The following is a 16834-nucleotide window of genomic DNA, read 5'->3' on the forward strand; positions in this document are numbered from 1 at the left end:
CCTTGAGTAGGGACCAGGCTTTTTCTACAGACTCCATCTTTCTTGCGCTGCCGTTGAGTTTCTTTCCCACCATTTTCCTCATGCCATCATAATTCCCTTTTCTGTAGTTGAGTGCTGTCGCTGTGGTTCTTTTCACCTTTGATGATCCAATTTCCAGCTTGCACTGGATCATGTTGTGATCGCTGTTTCCTAGGGGTCCTAGCACCTCCACCTCCTTTGCAGGTCCCCCTAGCCCATTGAGGATTAGGTCAAGAGTGGCATCCCCCCGTATTGGTTCCGTGACCAGCTGTTCCATGAAACAGTCCCTCATGGTTTCCAGAAATTTGGTCTCCCTTATGCAGTTTGAGTGTCCAATACTCCAGTCTATCCCAGGGTAGTTGAAATCCCCCATCACCATCACACTTCCGCTTTTGCATACCTGCCTCAGCTCAGCCTCCAGGTCCTGGTTGAGTGCTTCCGGTTGTCCAGGTGGGCGATAGTACAGACCCAATTTTATGTCTGCTCCAGTTCCTCCAGGTAGCTTAATCCATAGTGATTCCAAGTCGTCCGCCCTTACTGTTGTTTCCATCCTGGTTGAAGGTATGGAGTCCTTTATATAAAGCGCTATTCCTCCACCCTTCTTGTGTGTCCTGTTCCTCCTGTAGAGTTTGTACCCTGGTATGGCCACATCCCATTTGTTGTCATCAGTCCACCACGTTTCTGTGACTCCAATTATGTCCAGGTCCTTTGTACTGGCTATGACTTCTAGTTCTCCCATTTTGGCTCTTAGGCTCCTAGCATTAGTGTATAGGCAATTTAAGTCCTGGTTGTTTGCCTTTTCCGCTGGTTCTCCTTGTGGTTTGGCGCCCCTGCCAACCTCCTCATGGGTTGCCAGCCCCCGAGCATTGTTGTGTTCATCCCCATCCTGCGGTGTGTCTATGTCGTCCTCAGCCTGCTTCCCCATGTTTGGATGACCCTCTGGCTCCTGATGTTCTCTCTTAATCCTGCTTTCTAGGTTTGTTTGTTTGCATTGTCTCCCCGCATTGCGTCCTTGTGTCCTTTTCCCAAAAGTTCCCTCTCAGTCCCGAGTCCTCTTTTACAAATTTCTGGTTCAGTATCCTTGTTCGATACTTTGGTCCGATGTGTCGAGGTCAGGTCGACTGTCTGCTTTCCCCTTCTCCTCAATTTAAAGCCAAGTCTATGCCGCTCTGGACGTTGCGTGCCAGCAACCTCGTCCCAGCCATGCTCAGGTGCAGTCCGTCCCTCTTATAGAGCTTGTTCTTCCCCCAAAAAGTTGACCAGTTCCGTACAAAGTGGAAACCCTCCTCTTCGCACCATCTCCTCAGCCAACCGTTTACTGCTTGCAGCTCGGTCTGCCTCTTAGTGTCCGCCCTCGGACTTGTACTTCTTTGAGGGGGTAAACAGCCAGGTAGATAAAGGGGAATCTATAGATACCATTTACCTTGACTTCCAAAAAGCCTTCGACAAGGTACCACACGAAAGACTGCTTAAGAAAATATGGAACCACGGGGTGCAAGGGGAGGTCCACCGATGGATCAAAAACTGGCTGGCGGACAGGAAGCAGAGGGTCGGAATAAAGTTTTTTTTAAGTTTTTTTTAAGTTTATTAGGATTTTATATACCGCCTATCAAGGTTTTCTAAGCGGTTTTACAATCAGGTACTCAAGCATTTTCCCTATCTGTCCCGGTGGGCTCACAATCTATCTAATGTACCTGGGGCTATGGAGGATTAAGTGACTTGCCCAGGGTCACAAGGAGCAGCGTGGGATTTGAACCCACAACCCCAGGGTGCTGAGGCTGTAGCTTCAACCACCGCGCCACACACTCCTCAGACTGGAAATGGGTCACAAGCTGAGTTCCGCAGGGGTCAGTGCTGGGACCGCTCCTGTTCAATATCTACATAAATGATCTAGAGGTGGGAACAAAATGTGAGGTCATTAAATTTGCGGATGACACCAAACTATACAGCAGGGTTAAAACCATGGAAGACTGCGAAGATCTCTAAAAGGATCTAACGACACTGGAAGAGTGGGCCAAAAAGTGGCAAATGAGCTTCAACATAGGGAAATGCAAGGTCATGCATGTGGGGAAAAAGAACCCGATGTTCAGCTACAAAATGGGGGGATCACTACTAGGGGTAAGTAACCTTGAAAGAGACCTGGGAGTGATGGTAGACACAACACTGAAGGTGTCGACGCAGTGCGCCACAGCCTCAAGGAAAGCAAACAAAATGTTGGGTATCATTAAAAAGGGTATCATGACCAGGTCGAAGGAAGTCATCCTGCCACTGTATCGTGCAATGGTGCGGCCGCATCTGGAATACTGTGTCCAGTACTGGTCGCTGTACCTCAAGAAGGACATGGCAGTACTTGAGGGAGTCCAGAGAAGAGCAACTAAGCTGATAAAGGGTATGGAAAATCTCTCATATACTGACAGATTGAAACAGTTAGGACTGTTCTCTCTGGAGAAGCGGAGACTTAGGGGAGACATGATAGAAACTTCAAGATCCTGAAAGGCATAGAGAAAGTAGACAGGGACAGATTTTTCAAACTAAGGGGAACCACAAGTACAAGAGGGCACTTGGAGAAATTGAAAGGGGACAGGTTTAGAACAAACGCTAGGAAGTTCTTTTTCACCCAGAGGGTGGTGGATACATGGAATGTGCTTCCAGAGGCTGTGGTGGACAGGAGCACTGTACAGGGCTTCAAAGAAGGTTTGGATAGGTTCCTAGAGGAAAAAGGGATTGAGGGGTATAGATAGGTGTAGAGATGGGTTATAGGGATAGGAGTAGAGGTAAGTTATAGGAATAAGAGTAGAGATAGGTTATAGAGCTAGTCAGGGACCACTGCTCAGGCAGTGGGCCTGATGGGCTGCCGCGGGAGCGAACCGCTGGTCAAGATGGACCTCTGGTCTGCCTCAGCGACAGCAACTTCTTATGTTCTTTTGTTCTTAATTTGTATCATTGAGCGGTCTAATGCCCTACTAAATCTGTCTGGTAGCAAAGGATCTGCAAGCTATAATAAGTTTTTAAGTTTTTCCATTCAGGGATCCCACTCTGAATAACCTGCTTCAACTGCAACCACCTGTAATGTTGAGACTTTAAAATGCCAAATGATTGTTGCAGCCGTGAAAAATCAAGCAGTTTCTCATTAGATATAACATCATCTAATATCCGAATACCTGCCTCCATCCAATTCTTCCAGGTGATCCCAGCACCGCCAACTTGAATCTTGGAGTTTATATCCATAAGGACTGCAAAGTAGATTTCATTATAGGAATATCTGTTAATTTATCAATAAATTTAATTGTTTTCCATGTATCTAATACAATTATGTTGTCCTTAGCATATCTAGGTAATCTGATACTTAATACATGAGATAGTCGCATAGGGGACATAATTTTCCATTCTAGGTATAGCCAGTCTATATCCTAGTAAACTAGGGAGTCCCACATGTGAAAATATGCTGCCTGCTTGTCCTGGGATAAAGCACAGTTACTTACTGTAACGTGTTATTCAAGGACAGCAGGCAGATGTTCTCACAACCCACCCACCTCCCCTGGTTGGCTCCTTTTACCGAACTGAGGAGTCATGAGTGGGCGTCGGGCGGAAAGGCACTCAAACGTGCAGTGCAGGCAGTTCATTAACTTTCTCAAGTTCTTAAAGTAGTGATAAAAGCTGTCCGTACCAGGGCTCCGTGGATGACGTCAACCACATATGAGAATATCTGCCTGCTGTCCCTGGATAACACTTGTTATGGTAAGTAATTGTGCTTTACAGTATGGGGCAGTGATTCAGAGATCTGAACAGTGGTATATTGACAAATTTAAACAAAGTGCTTAATTTGAATGCAGATAAACTGTTTGATGTGTGTTTGAGGGTACAATATATGAATTTGCTTCATGTTTCATTTTATCTTTTTGCTCTTAAAATTTTTTTTTTGTAGTTAAGATGCCAATTGAGATGCCAATTGAAAACCGTAAAACAAAAACCCGGTAAGGATACAGTGCTTTATTGAAATTAGAATGTATTAAGTGTAACAGTTCTGTTCGACATGGAATTGCAGAAATAAAATATTTGCCAAAGAATGAGCAACATTCAGCAAAATGATGCTTATTTTCTTTAGAATTTTATGGCCTATATATAGCGTGACATTTTAGAAAGGGCATACAATCAGAGTTGATTGTCCGGGTCAGGAATTCTCAAGTTTTGCTAGTGTGTTGGAACCAGATCTACTGACAGAGAAATGGATATGGCTGTTTATGTGCTGGTTATGGGGGACAAGAACACCATATCGAAACCATAAATGACTAAAATTTCAATCAGACCAAAATGAACACATTGTTTGAAATTAAGAGTATAAGAACATAAAAATTGCCCAGTATCCTGTTTCCTCAGAAGTCTTTCTGAGGTACTTTGTCAAATGTCTTTTGAAAATCCACATACTTAATATCAACTTGTTCACCTTTATCCACATGTTCATTCCAGCATACATGTTTATATGGCAGATCATGAAGGGCATAGAAAGAGTAGACAGGGACAGATTTTTCAAATTACGGGGAACCACAAGTACAAGGGGGCACTCGGAGAAATTGAAAGAGGAAAGGTTTAGAACAAACGCCAGGAAGTTCTTTTTCACTCAGAGGGTGGTGGATACATGGAACGCGCTACCGGAGGATGTGATAAGCAGGAGCACGCTACATGACTTCAAAGAGAGTCTGGACAGGTACCTGGAGGACAAAGGGATTGAGGGGTACAGATAGGAGTAGAGGTAGGTAATAGGGATAGGATTAGAGGCAGTTACAAAATTAGTCAGGGACACTGTTCAGGCAATTAGGCCTGATGGGCCGCTGCGAGAGCGGACCACTGGGCAGGATGGACTTCTGGTCTGCCTCAGCGGAGGCAACTTCTTATGTTCTTATGGTCTTAGAACAAAAACTAATAATAGCCATTTTGGAAACAAACATTTATTTTTCCTAAGCTGTCACAGGAGGTAAGAGGGTAGATAAAAGCCACTGGAGGAGTAAGAGGACAACCTCTCGTAATTCCTCCAGTAGAGCAGTGCTCTTCAACCTTTTTACACCTATGGACTGGCGGAAATAAAATAATTATTTTGTGGACCGGCGGTTGAAGAACAAGTTCAAGTTCAAGTTCAAGTTCACTTTATTTTTGATGGATCGCCTATTTAAAACATTCTAAGCGATGTACATTTAAAAACAGATTATAAAAGAACATTCAGTCATATTAGTAAAACATTATAAAAGTAAAAACCAAAAAACACATATTTGTTAATTAATTAAATTAAATAATACATTAAAAACAAACATGAAAGAGGGAGGAAAGGGGGGAAAAGTTACACTGGGCTAAGTCGCTCAATCTCCACCCCAGACCCCGCCCCCTTAATAGTACTATTTTGTAACGCTATTTTTCCATTCATATTTCAAATATACACACAATATAATCTTATTAACAACACATAATGTTTAACCACAAAATTAAACTACGCAGAGTACACTGTATGCTTATCAACATTCATTATTACCAGAACACAAATACGGGACCAAAAATCAAAAGTACTAATATATACAAACAAAACCCTAAGATGCGAGACTCTGCATGCTGTACAACCCCAGAGAAATAGAAACAAATGCATTTCTTCTTGAACAGTGCAAAATATAGACAGCAGATCTAAATTCTCAAACTAGACACAATTCAATCACTGAATTAAAAAATAAAATCATTCCCCGTACTGTTGTAGTCTCTCTCCCTCCATGCTGTGCCTGGCTGTTTTATGCCGCCCCCAGTGTTATCTTCGGGCTGGCTCCCTCTTCCTCACTGACACAGTGCACAAAGCCATGGGCAGCGGCTCCTCGCGTGTCCCACGCCTCATCTGGAAGCCTTTCCTCTGGCGAGCCTTGAAAGGTCTGCATAAGGCCTTGACAAGAGCTAAATCCCCAGGTTGGAACAGGGTAAATGCATGAGAGAAGTTCTTGTCAGCCTTGAAAGGTCTGCTTAAGGTCTTCACTGTGAACTAAATCCCCAGGCTGGAACAGGGTAAATGCGTGAGAAGCTCTTGTCAGCCTTGAAAGGTCTGCATAAGGCCTTCACTGTGAGCTAAATCCCCAGGCTGGAACTGGGTAATTTATCTGTAGTATGTATAAACATGCAATAGCAGTTGGTATATTCAGAAACAGCACAAATATGGCAGAGTTGACATTGATAGCCAGACCTCCATACTAGGTAAACAACCATTGTTATGCTGGCCTAATCAAAGGAGCCCATAAGTATGTGCCTTCATAAGCATGAGATTGCCACCTTAAATGTAAGCAGTTTCAATGTTGGCCCTATGTTCAAGTTGATTGTCTTATCAAACAGCCATTATTGTGGAGACAGCACCTGCTGGCAATTTCCACACAGCTTGAAAAAGGGAGGAGGGATTGAGACATCTCGGTTTTACCTCTACTGAAAGCAATAGAAGTAAGGAGGGGACAGATAGACATCTGGCCTTTACTTCTGTTGAAAGCAATGGAAGTAAAACACGGATGTCTCAATCCATCCATATGTTAATCCTACACACAGCGGGCGAACAGCACCCCGGGTGCTGCTTCCTAAATCAAGGCTACAGAATAAAGACATGAAAGATTTCCCTATTACACTTAACTTGGAGCCAGCCATAGCCATACCAGCCCTCTTCAAACGGTGGAATATGGCCAAGTGTCACAGGATGTATGAATTGTGGGTCGATCCTGGAAATCTGGCTACTACATTCATGATCTGCATATCGGAGTTGCACACCACCTGCACATTAAGGGAATGGAAGTGCTTCCGGTTCCAGTAGTAGGCTTCCTTGGCATTGGGCGGGACTAATGCCATGTGTATACAGTCGATGGTCCCCATTAGTGCTGCCCAATTCAGGAAAAAAATTTTGATTCGGTTCAGCCTATGAATCAATTTTCAATTCGATTCGATTTTCCTGCCCAATTGGGTGGTTTGTTTTTTTGGGTTTTTTTTAAACATCCTGGTGGGTTTATTTTATAGCCTCTTCACCCCCTTTGCCTTCTCATGACCACACTGGCGCTGTGGTATAAACAAACATAAAATACTTCTCCTCTCTCTGTTACATCCTAGCTCACGTTTACGGTCTAACACCAGCTCTGGCAGGATACACGTTTCAAATCTGACATACTGTAATCACAAACAGAAAATAAAATTATTTTTTCTACCTTTTTGTTGTCTGGTCATTATTCAAATCTTGTTGGTCCCAGCTGTGGTTTCTTCTGATAACTTGCTTGCCAGGGTCTCCTTCTTTCTTCTTTCACTGTGCTAACCATCAATCTTCTATTTCTGTCCTCCCCTTCCCTCCCCTGGAAGTCTGGCATCCACAGATCCACCTTTTCTCAACTACCCTTTCATCCAGCATCTCTCCCTCCTTCCCCACCACCCCAGGGTCCACCATCTCTCCCTTTCTGCTCCTTTCATCCCTAAATCCCATTGCCCACTATATCTCTTCCTCTCCTCTGTTTTTAGACCCATTATTATCCCAGGACAAGCAGGCAGCCTATTCTCACATATGGGTGACGTCATCCACGGAGCCCGAATGTGGACAGCCTCGTAAGCAGACTTGCTTGTAGAAACGTAGAAGTTTCAAGTCAGCCGCACCGCGCATGCGCGAGTGCCTTTTCGCCTAGCACAGGGCGAGTCTCCTCAGTTCTCAGTTTTCCGTGGAACTGAGAAGTCCGTCTTTGACACTCTGTGCCAAACTTTTCTAATTCGTGCCTTCTCTCACCGAGGTTTGTGTTACTTTTTGTTATGAATCGCTGTGTTATTTCTTTTCTTTCAGTTTAAAAAAAAAAACCCTCCCAAACGAAATACTTTATTCTTCTTCGTTCGACTGGTGGGGCAAGCCGCTTGGCCGCAGCCTGCGGGCTTCGACTTTACTGCGGCCATTTTTCCTCCTATGTCCTGACAAGCAACGGGCTTCAAGAAGTGTAGCCAGTGCCAGTGTGCGATTTCACTCACTGACCCACACCATTGGTGCCTCAAGTGCCTCGGGCCTGATCATAATCCTAAGTCGTGCAAGCGCTGTGCTATTCTTCAACCTCGGGCCCTTAAACGTCGTTGGATTTTAGTGGAGAAACTGTTCAGGATGGACTCTTCAGTGACACCTTCAACCTCGAGCGTGGCCTGATCCCATCTTTCAAAGACGGTCCTCCTGCTTCTACGACTCCGACCTCAAGCCTCATCAAACCTTCCTCATTTGGGACTTCTCTGACCTCGAGTAAACCTGCTGTCTCTTCCCCTGAGCTTTCCTCAGGTCATATACCTAAGCAGAAGGTTCCGGCGGTGGTCCTCAAGCTTTCTAAGACTTCTAAGTCGAAGCACATCTCCATTGCCACTTTGGAGCCTATAGCCATAGCAAGTGGTCCGGTTTCAGATGCGGATCCATGTTTGCCGGCTTCCCTCCAGACCATATTAGAGCAGCAGTTTGTCTAGTTGCTGACCAAATTTGGGCCGACGCTGTCTTCTCTAATCCAGCCTTGGCAATCAGCAGTCTCCCACGAGGTCAAGCCTCTGCCTATGCCTCGAGCTGAACCTTCACACTCTATGCAAGGAGCAGAGTCTTTGCTCGGTTCTTGGGCCTGTCTTATTCAATATCTTCGTAAATGACCTGGATGAAGAAATGACCAGTCTCATCACCAAGTTTGCAGATGACACAAAGCTTTGCCAGGCAATCAGATCACAAAAAGACAACTAGGAACTCCAGAGAGATTTGAACCAACTTGAGAGATGGGCAGAAAATTGGCAGATGAGTTTTAATGTAGAAAAATGCAAAGTGATGCACCTGGACAGGAAAAACAAGGAGCATGAGTATAAACTGCTAGGTATAACATTGGGGAAGAGCGAACAAGAAAAGGACCTGGGGGTACTGATAGACAGGAATCTGAAGCCGTCGGCTCAGTGTGCGGCGGCGGCAAAGAAGGCTAACAGGATGTTGGGCATGATAAAGAAGGGAATCGCGAGTAGATCGAAAGAGGTCATAATGCCTCTTTATAGAGCAATGGTCAGACCACACTTGGAATACTGTGTCCAACACTGGTCTCCGTACCTGAAGAAGGATATAACACTGCTGGAGAGGGTGCAGAGGCGAGCGACGAAGCTAGTAAAAGGTATGGAGAACTTGAGCTACCAAGAACACCTCAGAAATCTGGGATCATTCACCCTTGAGAAGAGAAGACTGAGAGGGGATCTAATAGAGACTTTTAAAATATTAAAAGGAATCGACAAAATGGAGCAAGCTCGCTCACCGACAAGGGGAAAGGATGGAGGGCAAGAAACATCGTTATTCACTTTGTCAAATGTGACTCGGACAAGAGGTCATGGACTGAAGCTGAGAGGGGTCACGTCCATGACAAATGTCAGAAAGTTCTGCTTCGCACAGCGGATGGTGAATGCCTGGAACTCTCTCCCAGAAGATGTGGTGGAGGAAACCACCATCTTAGGATTTAAGGTAAAATTGGACGCACATCTTCTTGCGGGACACATTGAGGGATACAAATGATTAAGGTATTCACCCAGGTACGCCTGGCTGAACCTCCGCGTTTGCGGACCACCGGACTGGATGGACCCCAGGTCTGATCCGGTGCAGGCATTTCTTATGTTCTTAAGTGTCTGGTCTGGCATCTATGCAAGGAGTAGATTCTTTGCAAATGCCTCAACAGAATCCTCACACTCCATACGGTGTTCTCCCTAGAAATTTTTTCCAGCCGGGTGGCATAAAAAAGTAGCCGGGTAGGGTGGGACAGGGAAATTTGGTGGTGGGGAAAATTAAGGGCTCCTTTTACTAAGCTGCAATAGTGTTTTTTAGCACTTGCAGAATTGCTGCGCTACACGGCTAGAACTAACGCCAGCTCAGTGCTGGTGTTAGCATCTAGCATGTGCGGCAATTCTGCGCGAGCTAAGTGTGCGGTAAAACCGCTATCGCAGCTTAGTAAAAGGAGCCCCAATTCTAGAAGTGAATAATTAGATATTTGCCCTCTTTCAAATGGTATAGAGCAGCGTCTCTCAAACTTTTTTAACTCCGGCACACTAAACGGAGCAAATGTTTTTTGTGGTACACTAAATGCAGCAAATGTTTTTCATGGCTGGAAAAAATTTCTGGGGAGAACACTGTTGCCGTTAGTTTTCAAGGTCAAATCACGTCAAAGAATGATGCTTATCTGGGCAGTTGTATAATAAAAAGAATGGATAAGATAAAATGAGAAGTGAAATTGTCATGAATCAGAGGGATACATACCCTGTAGGTCCTAAAAGCCAGCTTGTGGATTAGATATAAACTATGAAGGCAGTGGTGTACCTAGCATATGTGACACCCGAGGCCCATCATTTTTTTGACACCTCCCCCATCTGTATGAAAAACATGATTTTTAGTAACAATCCACACATCACATAAGAGTGTACCTAGGAAAAGGCAGCATCTTACATATTGCAGTGAGCAGTACATCAATAAACCCATTGTAAAACTAAACAAGCCAGACTAGTACAGATCAATCCTACACAATCAATCCTAACTGAAAACCATGTCTTTCGAACACACAGAACACAGAAAACACCTTCGCCTAGTATGGAATATGTAATCACAAACTAACCCCTCTCCCTTTTACAAAACTGTAATGTGGTTTTTAGCCATGGTGGTAACAGCTCAGACTCTCATAGAATTCTGAGCAATTACCACCATGACCAGTGCTAAAAAAACGCTCTACAGTTTTGTAAAAGGGGGGATAAAATAGAAAAACGTAGACAAAAGTTAAATTGAACCACCAAGAAGCTGGACTCTGCATACAATGCAACACCACAGAAACAGCGATGCAGCTCCCCTAAAGCAAAAAAATAAATAAATAGATTTTTTTTTCTACATTATCTTCTCTGGTTTCTGCTTTCCTCATAGTCTTGTCATTCTCTTTCTTTCATCTACAGTCTACCCTCTCTCTGCCCCTTCTATATGGCATCTTCTCTCCTTGTATTCCCCTTCCATCTCTCCCTTCACCCCTATTATTCTGGCATCCATTTTCTTCCCTTCCCTCCTCCAATGGTCTGGCATCTCTCTCCTCTTCTTCCCTTCCCTTTCCCACACCCCCATGGTCTGGCATTTCACTCTCTCCTCTCCCTTCCCCCCACTTCCATCAGCATCTGCCACCTTTCTTTCCCTCCAACCCAATTCCATCCAGTATCCTTCCCCCTTATGTCTCTCTCTCCTTTCCTTGCACACCAATTCCATCAGCATCTGCCCCTTTCTCTCCCTCCGCCACCCTTCCATACCACCCTGATCCCCTTTTTCTCCCTCCACCACCCTTCTATGCTCCTCTCTCCCTCCAAACCAGCAAGGTCCCATGATGATTGCTTCTGTTGCCTCTGCCTCTGGAAGATGTAAGTGACGTTGGAGGGGGTGGGCTGGCAGACGCAGGGAGTTGGGCAAGGTTCTGCAAAGACTGCAGCTGCCGGTCCACCCTTTCCGATGTCACTTACGTCTTCCGGAGGTAGAGGCAGCAAATGCAGTCATCACGGGACCTTCCTGCACTTGAGTGCGGCTGCCGACTCTGCTTCGGAATAAGTACGGTAGCCACGCTGAGGTGCAGGTGCCATTTAGAGCAGCTCAGAAGGTTCTGGATCCAGCAGGCTGTGTACCCCCCCAGGGCTGGCACCTGGGGCGGTCTGCCACTGTATGAGGGGACAAAAAATAATAAAAATAAAAAGAATGGATAACTTGACCGATTTAGACATGTCATACAATTATAACCACAAAAATGTCATAAAATGTAATTCTAAACTCAAAAGACTTCAGAGGAAAAGCAAACTATAGAAAGGAAACCATAGTACTAAGATCCAAATGCTAAAATCGAACATGTCCATTATGAAGAGACGTGTGGATCACCGCTAATTATAACGAGTGAATCTTTAAAATATAAGACTGTAACGGATAGCCAGACCTGGTGGACGGAAGTGACAAAATACTGGAGGCAAAACCAGAGCACCGTGATGAAACTTAAATGGAAATATGGATACCTATTTATACTTTTGAGTAAAATTGCGATGCGAACATGTCATAGAAAAAAATAAGTAATGTGTAAAGTAAAAACCAAGAACAACATATTGTAACACCAAACTCAGAATTAATGACATAACATGCTAAAAGAACTTATCCCCTCCACCCTAAAATAGGGCATATACATACTTAAAATGATGGCTGGTTACATACAGTATGCCTAGACTGTATAGACCTAAACATGGCAAAAGTAAACATATGGGAAATGAACAGCTGATAATACAGAGTGTATCTTGAAAACATAAGCCGATAGTAGCCGACCGGGTAGATGAAAAGTGAAACCTGGAAAAGATCTAAATTATTGTTCAAATGAGCTTCTTTTAAAACCAAAGAATAAAACCACAGCACTCGGGAAAGTAAAAAAGGGAATGTAAAATGGACTTACCGAAAAGGTCTCTACACTGATGAGATAAACTCGTACGTAGAATAAATGTGAACACGTGATAGTGGGGCTATGATATTTGATCCGTTGAAAGAGGCGCCAAAAAAGTGTTGGCAGTGGATTGAATGGGTAGGGGCATTGGGCTGTTAAAAAAGGCTGCTTTAATAAATAAATGAAAATATTGGTGATAAACTAAATAAAAAACCAAAACCATGATAAAATGCCGAACCTGACTGCAAGTGGTAGTGAAAGTAGCATAAGGCACAGGTAGTACTGTTATTGCCAGAGCTGCTTAGAATAAAGAACCGTGCTGTACATGAGGAGATAAGATGTAAAGTGCTGGCCCCTCACTGCACCACTTGATAAAACTAAGGAGCAATGTTCTAGAGCAGCGGTCTCAAACACGCGGCCCAGGAGCTGTATGTGGCTCTCCAGGTTTTATTTGCGGTCTGGACTGGATCATTCTCTTCCTTTTGGAGCATCAGCGTGCCTGGCTGGCTTGTTCCGTACAAAGCCGCGGGTTGGTGGCTCCTTGCGCTATCCACTTCTGCATCAGAAGCCTCTCTGACATCACAACTTCAGAGAGGCTTCAGACGCAGGTGCGGATCTCGCAAGGAGCCACCACCTGCGACTTTGAACGGAACGAGCCTGCCAGACACGCTGCTGCTCCAGTGGCGTGCCAAGGGGGGGGGGGGTCCGCACAGCTGGCCACCCTCCACTGTTCTCCCTAGAGTGCGGCTCGTCTAGAACAGTGGTGCCCAACCTGCTTCCCTTCCCTTCTCACTGCTGCCATCGGGGAACAGGCCGGCACTGTGCTCTTTGATCTCCCTGCTTCTCTCGCCGCCCGACGTCAATTCTGACATTGAGAGGACGTTCTGGCTAGCCAATCGCTGCCTGGCTGCCCGGAACGTCCTTTCTGATGTTAGAATTGACGTTGGGCAGTCAGCCCCGTGGAGAAGAGAAACATGGAGATCTCGGCCTGTTCCCAATGGCGGCAGCAGCAGCGTATTCCCTGTCGGCGGTGGCATGGGGGAGGGCAGGAAGGAAGAAAGAAGGGGGGGACAGGGAGCCAGAAACAAAGCAAAAAATGGGGCACAGAATCAGAGAAAGACAGACATTGAGAAAGAAAGAAAAGTTGGGGGAGGGAATGAGGTCTGGAGGAGAGGAAGCATACAGGAGGCTGAAGGAAGGGAAGAAATATTGGATGCACAGTCAGAAGAATAAAGTGCAACCAGAGACTCATGAAATTACCAAACAAAGGTAGGAAAATGATTTTATTTTCAATTTAGTGATTGAAATGTGCCAGTTTTGAGAAAGAAAAGATATTAAACTTTAAATGTGAGTGCTGCAGAAAATATAGAGTACTTGGAGGGCCGCAGAAAAAATAGTTAAAGAAATGACAATTTTGCATAAGGTAAAACTCTTTATAGTTTATATATCTTTCCTTTTAACTGTTAAAGGAAAGTTTTATAAACTATAAAGAGTTTAACCTCAAGTAAAATTGTCATTTCTTTAATAAGACATTAACTATTTTTTCTGCGGCCCTCCAAGTACCTACAAATCCAAAATGTGGCCCCGCAAAGGGTTTGAGTTTGAGACCACTGTTCTAGAGTAAGGGTGCCCACACTTTTTGGGCTTGTGAGCTACTTTTAAAATGACCAAGTCAAAATGATCTACCAACAATAAAATAAAAAAACCCCCCACAAAGCACACTGTAAGCATAGAAAATGTTAATTATCATTCCTATTCCGGGGGTTTTTCAAAGAGGTCAAAGCAGATGACTCTATGCACTGTCACCTCAGTAACAACCATACAAAAATAGACAAAAATACCCCCTCCCTTTTTACTAAATTACAATAGCAGTTTTTAGTGCAGGGAGCTGCGCTGAATGCCCAGTGCTGCTCTCGACGCTCATAGGCTTCCTGCGTTAGAAACCACTATTGCAGTTTAGTAAAAGGGGACCATAGTGTAAAATATAGACAGCAGATATAAATTCAGACACATTTTGATCACTAAATTTAAAATAAAATCATTTTTCCTACCTTGTTGTCTGGTGATTTCATGAGTCTCTGGTTGCACTTTCTTCTTCTGACTGTGCATCTAATCTTTCTTCCCTTCTTTCAGCCTGTATGCAGACCTCATTTCCTCCCCCAACTTTTTCTTTCTCCCTCCCTGCCCTTTCTTTCTTTCTCTCTTCATGCCCCCTTTCTTTTTTTCTGTTTCTCTTCTTTCCTTCTGTCTCCCTGCCTGCCCTCTTTCTTTCTCCCTGCCCTCTCCCAAGCCACTGCCACTGCCATCAGTGAACAGGCCCCCAGGCCGCCGCCCCAAGCTCTCCCTGCTTCGGGCCGACCAGCATTCCTCTCCCCGACGTCAATTCTGCAGTCGGAGAGGAAATTCCGGCCCAGCCAGGCAGCAATTGGCTGGCCAGAACTTTGAATTCATTTTATTTCAGAGGAAAATTCTGTCTGCAGCATCTGTGATTTTTCTGCCACTATGCCATTAACTCCATGTGCTGCCTCATGACTGCCAATAGGTTTGAAGAAAATGTTCTTGTCACACCTTTTTGTAACAATTTCTGCCTCATAGGCTGTTCTACCAGTAAGTCTTTAGATATTCCTGCAGGATACCAGCCCACTGCTGATTTACTATGAGAGCATATAAGCCCATTCTTAGGAATTAAATGCATGTTGTTTTGTCCCATTTCTCCTGCTTTTGTTTTCACTGACCTGTCTCCCGCCTTAGCCCATAGCGAACGCATTCTTTGGGGTTCTAACATGTGCGTGCCGGCTTCCCTTCTCTTCCCCCCCTGGACATAACTTCCGGTTTCAGAGGGAAGAGAAGGAAAGCCGGCACGTACACGTTAGAGCCCCGGAGCATAAGTTCACTACGGGCTAAGGCGTGAAATCTCCAAGCCGGGTTTGTTGTTTTTTTTTTTAAATGTTGAGCAGCGGCGGCAGCAGCAGAATTCTCGAGTGGATGATAGCCGGGCGGTCAACTAAATTACCTGGGCGGACCGTCCAGGTAAAGCCCTAGGGAGAACACTGCCATACAAGGATGCAGAAGGAATTCACTCCAAAGTGAAGGATGCAGAGTCTTTGGGAGTGCTTCGAGATTCCTCCATCAAACCTCCTGAGTTTCGATCTACTGCCTCTAGCCCTATCCATTCACCTGTAGCATTTCCTACTTCCATCTCTAGGGCAAAGTCTCATCGAGACCTGCTTCTGCACACCACTCACATCATTAGTCGAGGCCTTCATCGAGGCATCCATCCAGACATAGGTCTTCTTCCAAAGAGCAACCTTCTTTGTCTAGTCCTCATTCTAGACCTTCCAGCTCTTCCATACCACCAACTTCTCGATCGAGGTCTCCGCGTCCAGACCTCGAGGATTCAGCTGCTTCCATTGCCTTGTCCAAGTCTCCATATTCCTTTAATGGTCATTTCTCCAGAGAGGCTTTGCCTCCAATCCAAGCTGTCTCAGGGTCATCGAGTCCCTCTCAGGGCAAGGCCTTGGTATCAACTGTCTTTCTGTTTTTCTTCGACAGATGGCTGATTACCTAGAACTTCAACTAGATGCTGGTTCTAAGTACTCTGTATCTCGAGGTCATGCATCTCCCTCAACCTCCTTCAGAGTCACTTAAGCTTCCTCTTCACAAGCTTTTGTTTCAGACTTTCACACACTGCCTGGAGACTCCTTATACCATTCCTGCTGTTCTAGGCAAATTGGACTCCAGGTATAGAACTCTGCATTGTAAAGGATTTGAGAATTCGCAATTCTCTCACCAATCCCTTCTTGTGGAGTCCTCCTTAAAGAGATCCCATCTTTCCAGAGTCTATGCTACGGTTCCTTCTGGAAGGGAGGGGAAAACTATGGACAAGTTTGGACGTCGTCTTTATCAAAATGCTATGATGTCTTCCAAAGCCTTATTTATAATTTTAACTTTTTTACTTATCTCAAGTTCCTCAATGATCTCCTTCCCAAATTTCTCAATTTTCTGGATGCACAGAAGCACTTCGAATTCCAAGAAGTTATTGCTACACTGTCGCAACTCAGATTGCATCTTTGTCAGTCCTCTTATGATGCCTTTGAATTGTCAGCCAGGGCCACTGCTTTCTCTGTAACAATATGCCGCTGGGCCTGGCTTTGCATCATTGACATGGGCCCTAATCTTCAGGACAGCCTGGCTAACATCCCTTGTGCAGGCAATGACCTCTTTGATGAACCCATCGAGGCAGCTACTAAGAAATTTTCTGAACATGAAAAATCTTTTGCTTCCATTGTCAGACCAAAGCCTAAGCCAGCTCCTCTGAAACTTTCACGCCCTCCTCCAATTTTCCAAAGGCGTTATACTCCAAA

The 16834-nt window shown here is 44.8% G+C and overlaps 1 protein-coding gene across 2 annotated transcripts in view; it reads left to right on the forward strand.

The window, feature by feature from the left end:
• LOC117353568 overlaps window positions 1-16834 on the forward strand; it is a 312994-nt gene that overhangs the window by 195283 nt on the left and 100877 nt on the right. For both annotated transcript variants that reach the window (XM_033929657.1, XM_033929658.1), the window contains one exon: window positions 3944-3992. In XM_033929657.1, the coding sequence (XP_033785548.1) occupies window positions 3944-3992 (49 nt within the window). The remainder of the gene's footprint in view (window positions 1-3943; window positions 3993-16834) is intronic.

This window comes from Geotrypetes seraphini, chromosome 2, assembly GCF_902459505.1.
Source record: "Geotrypetes seraphini chromosome 2, aGeoSer1.1, whole genome shotgun sequence".
In the NCBI taxonomy this organism is placed as follows: domain Eukaryota; kingdom Metazoa; phylum Chordata; class Amphibia; order Gymnophiona; family Dermophiidae; genus Geotrypetes; species Geotrypetes seraphini.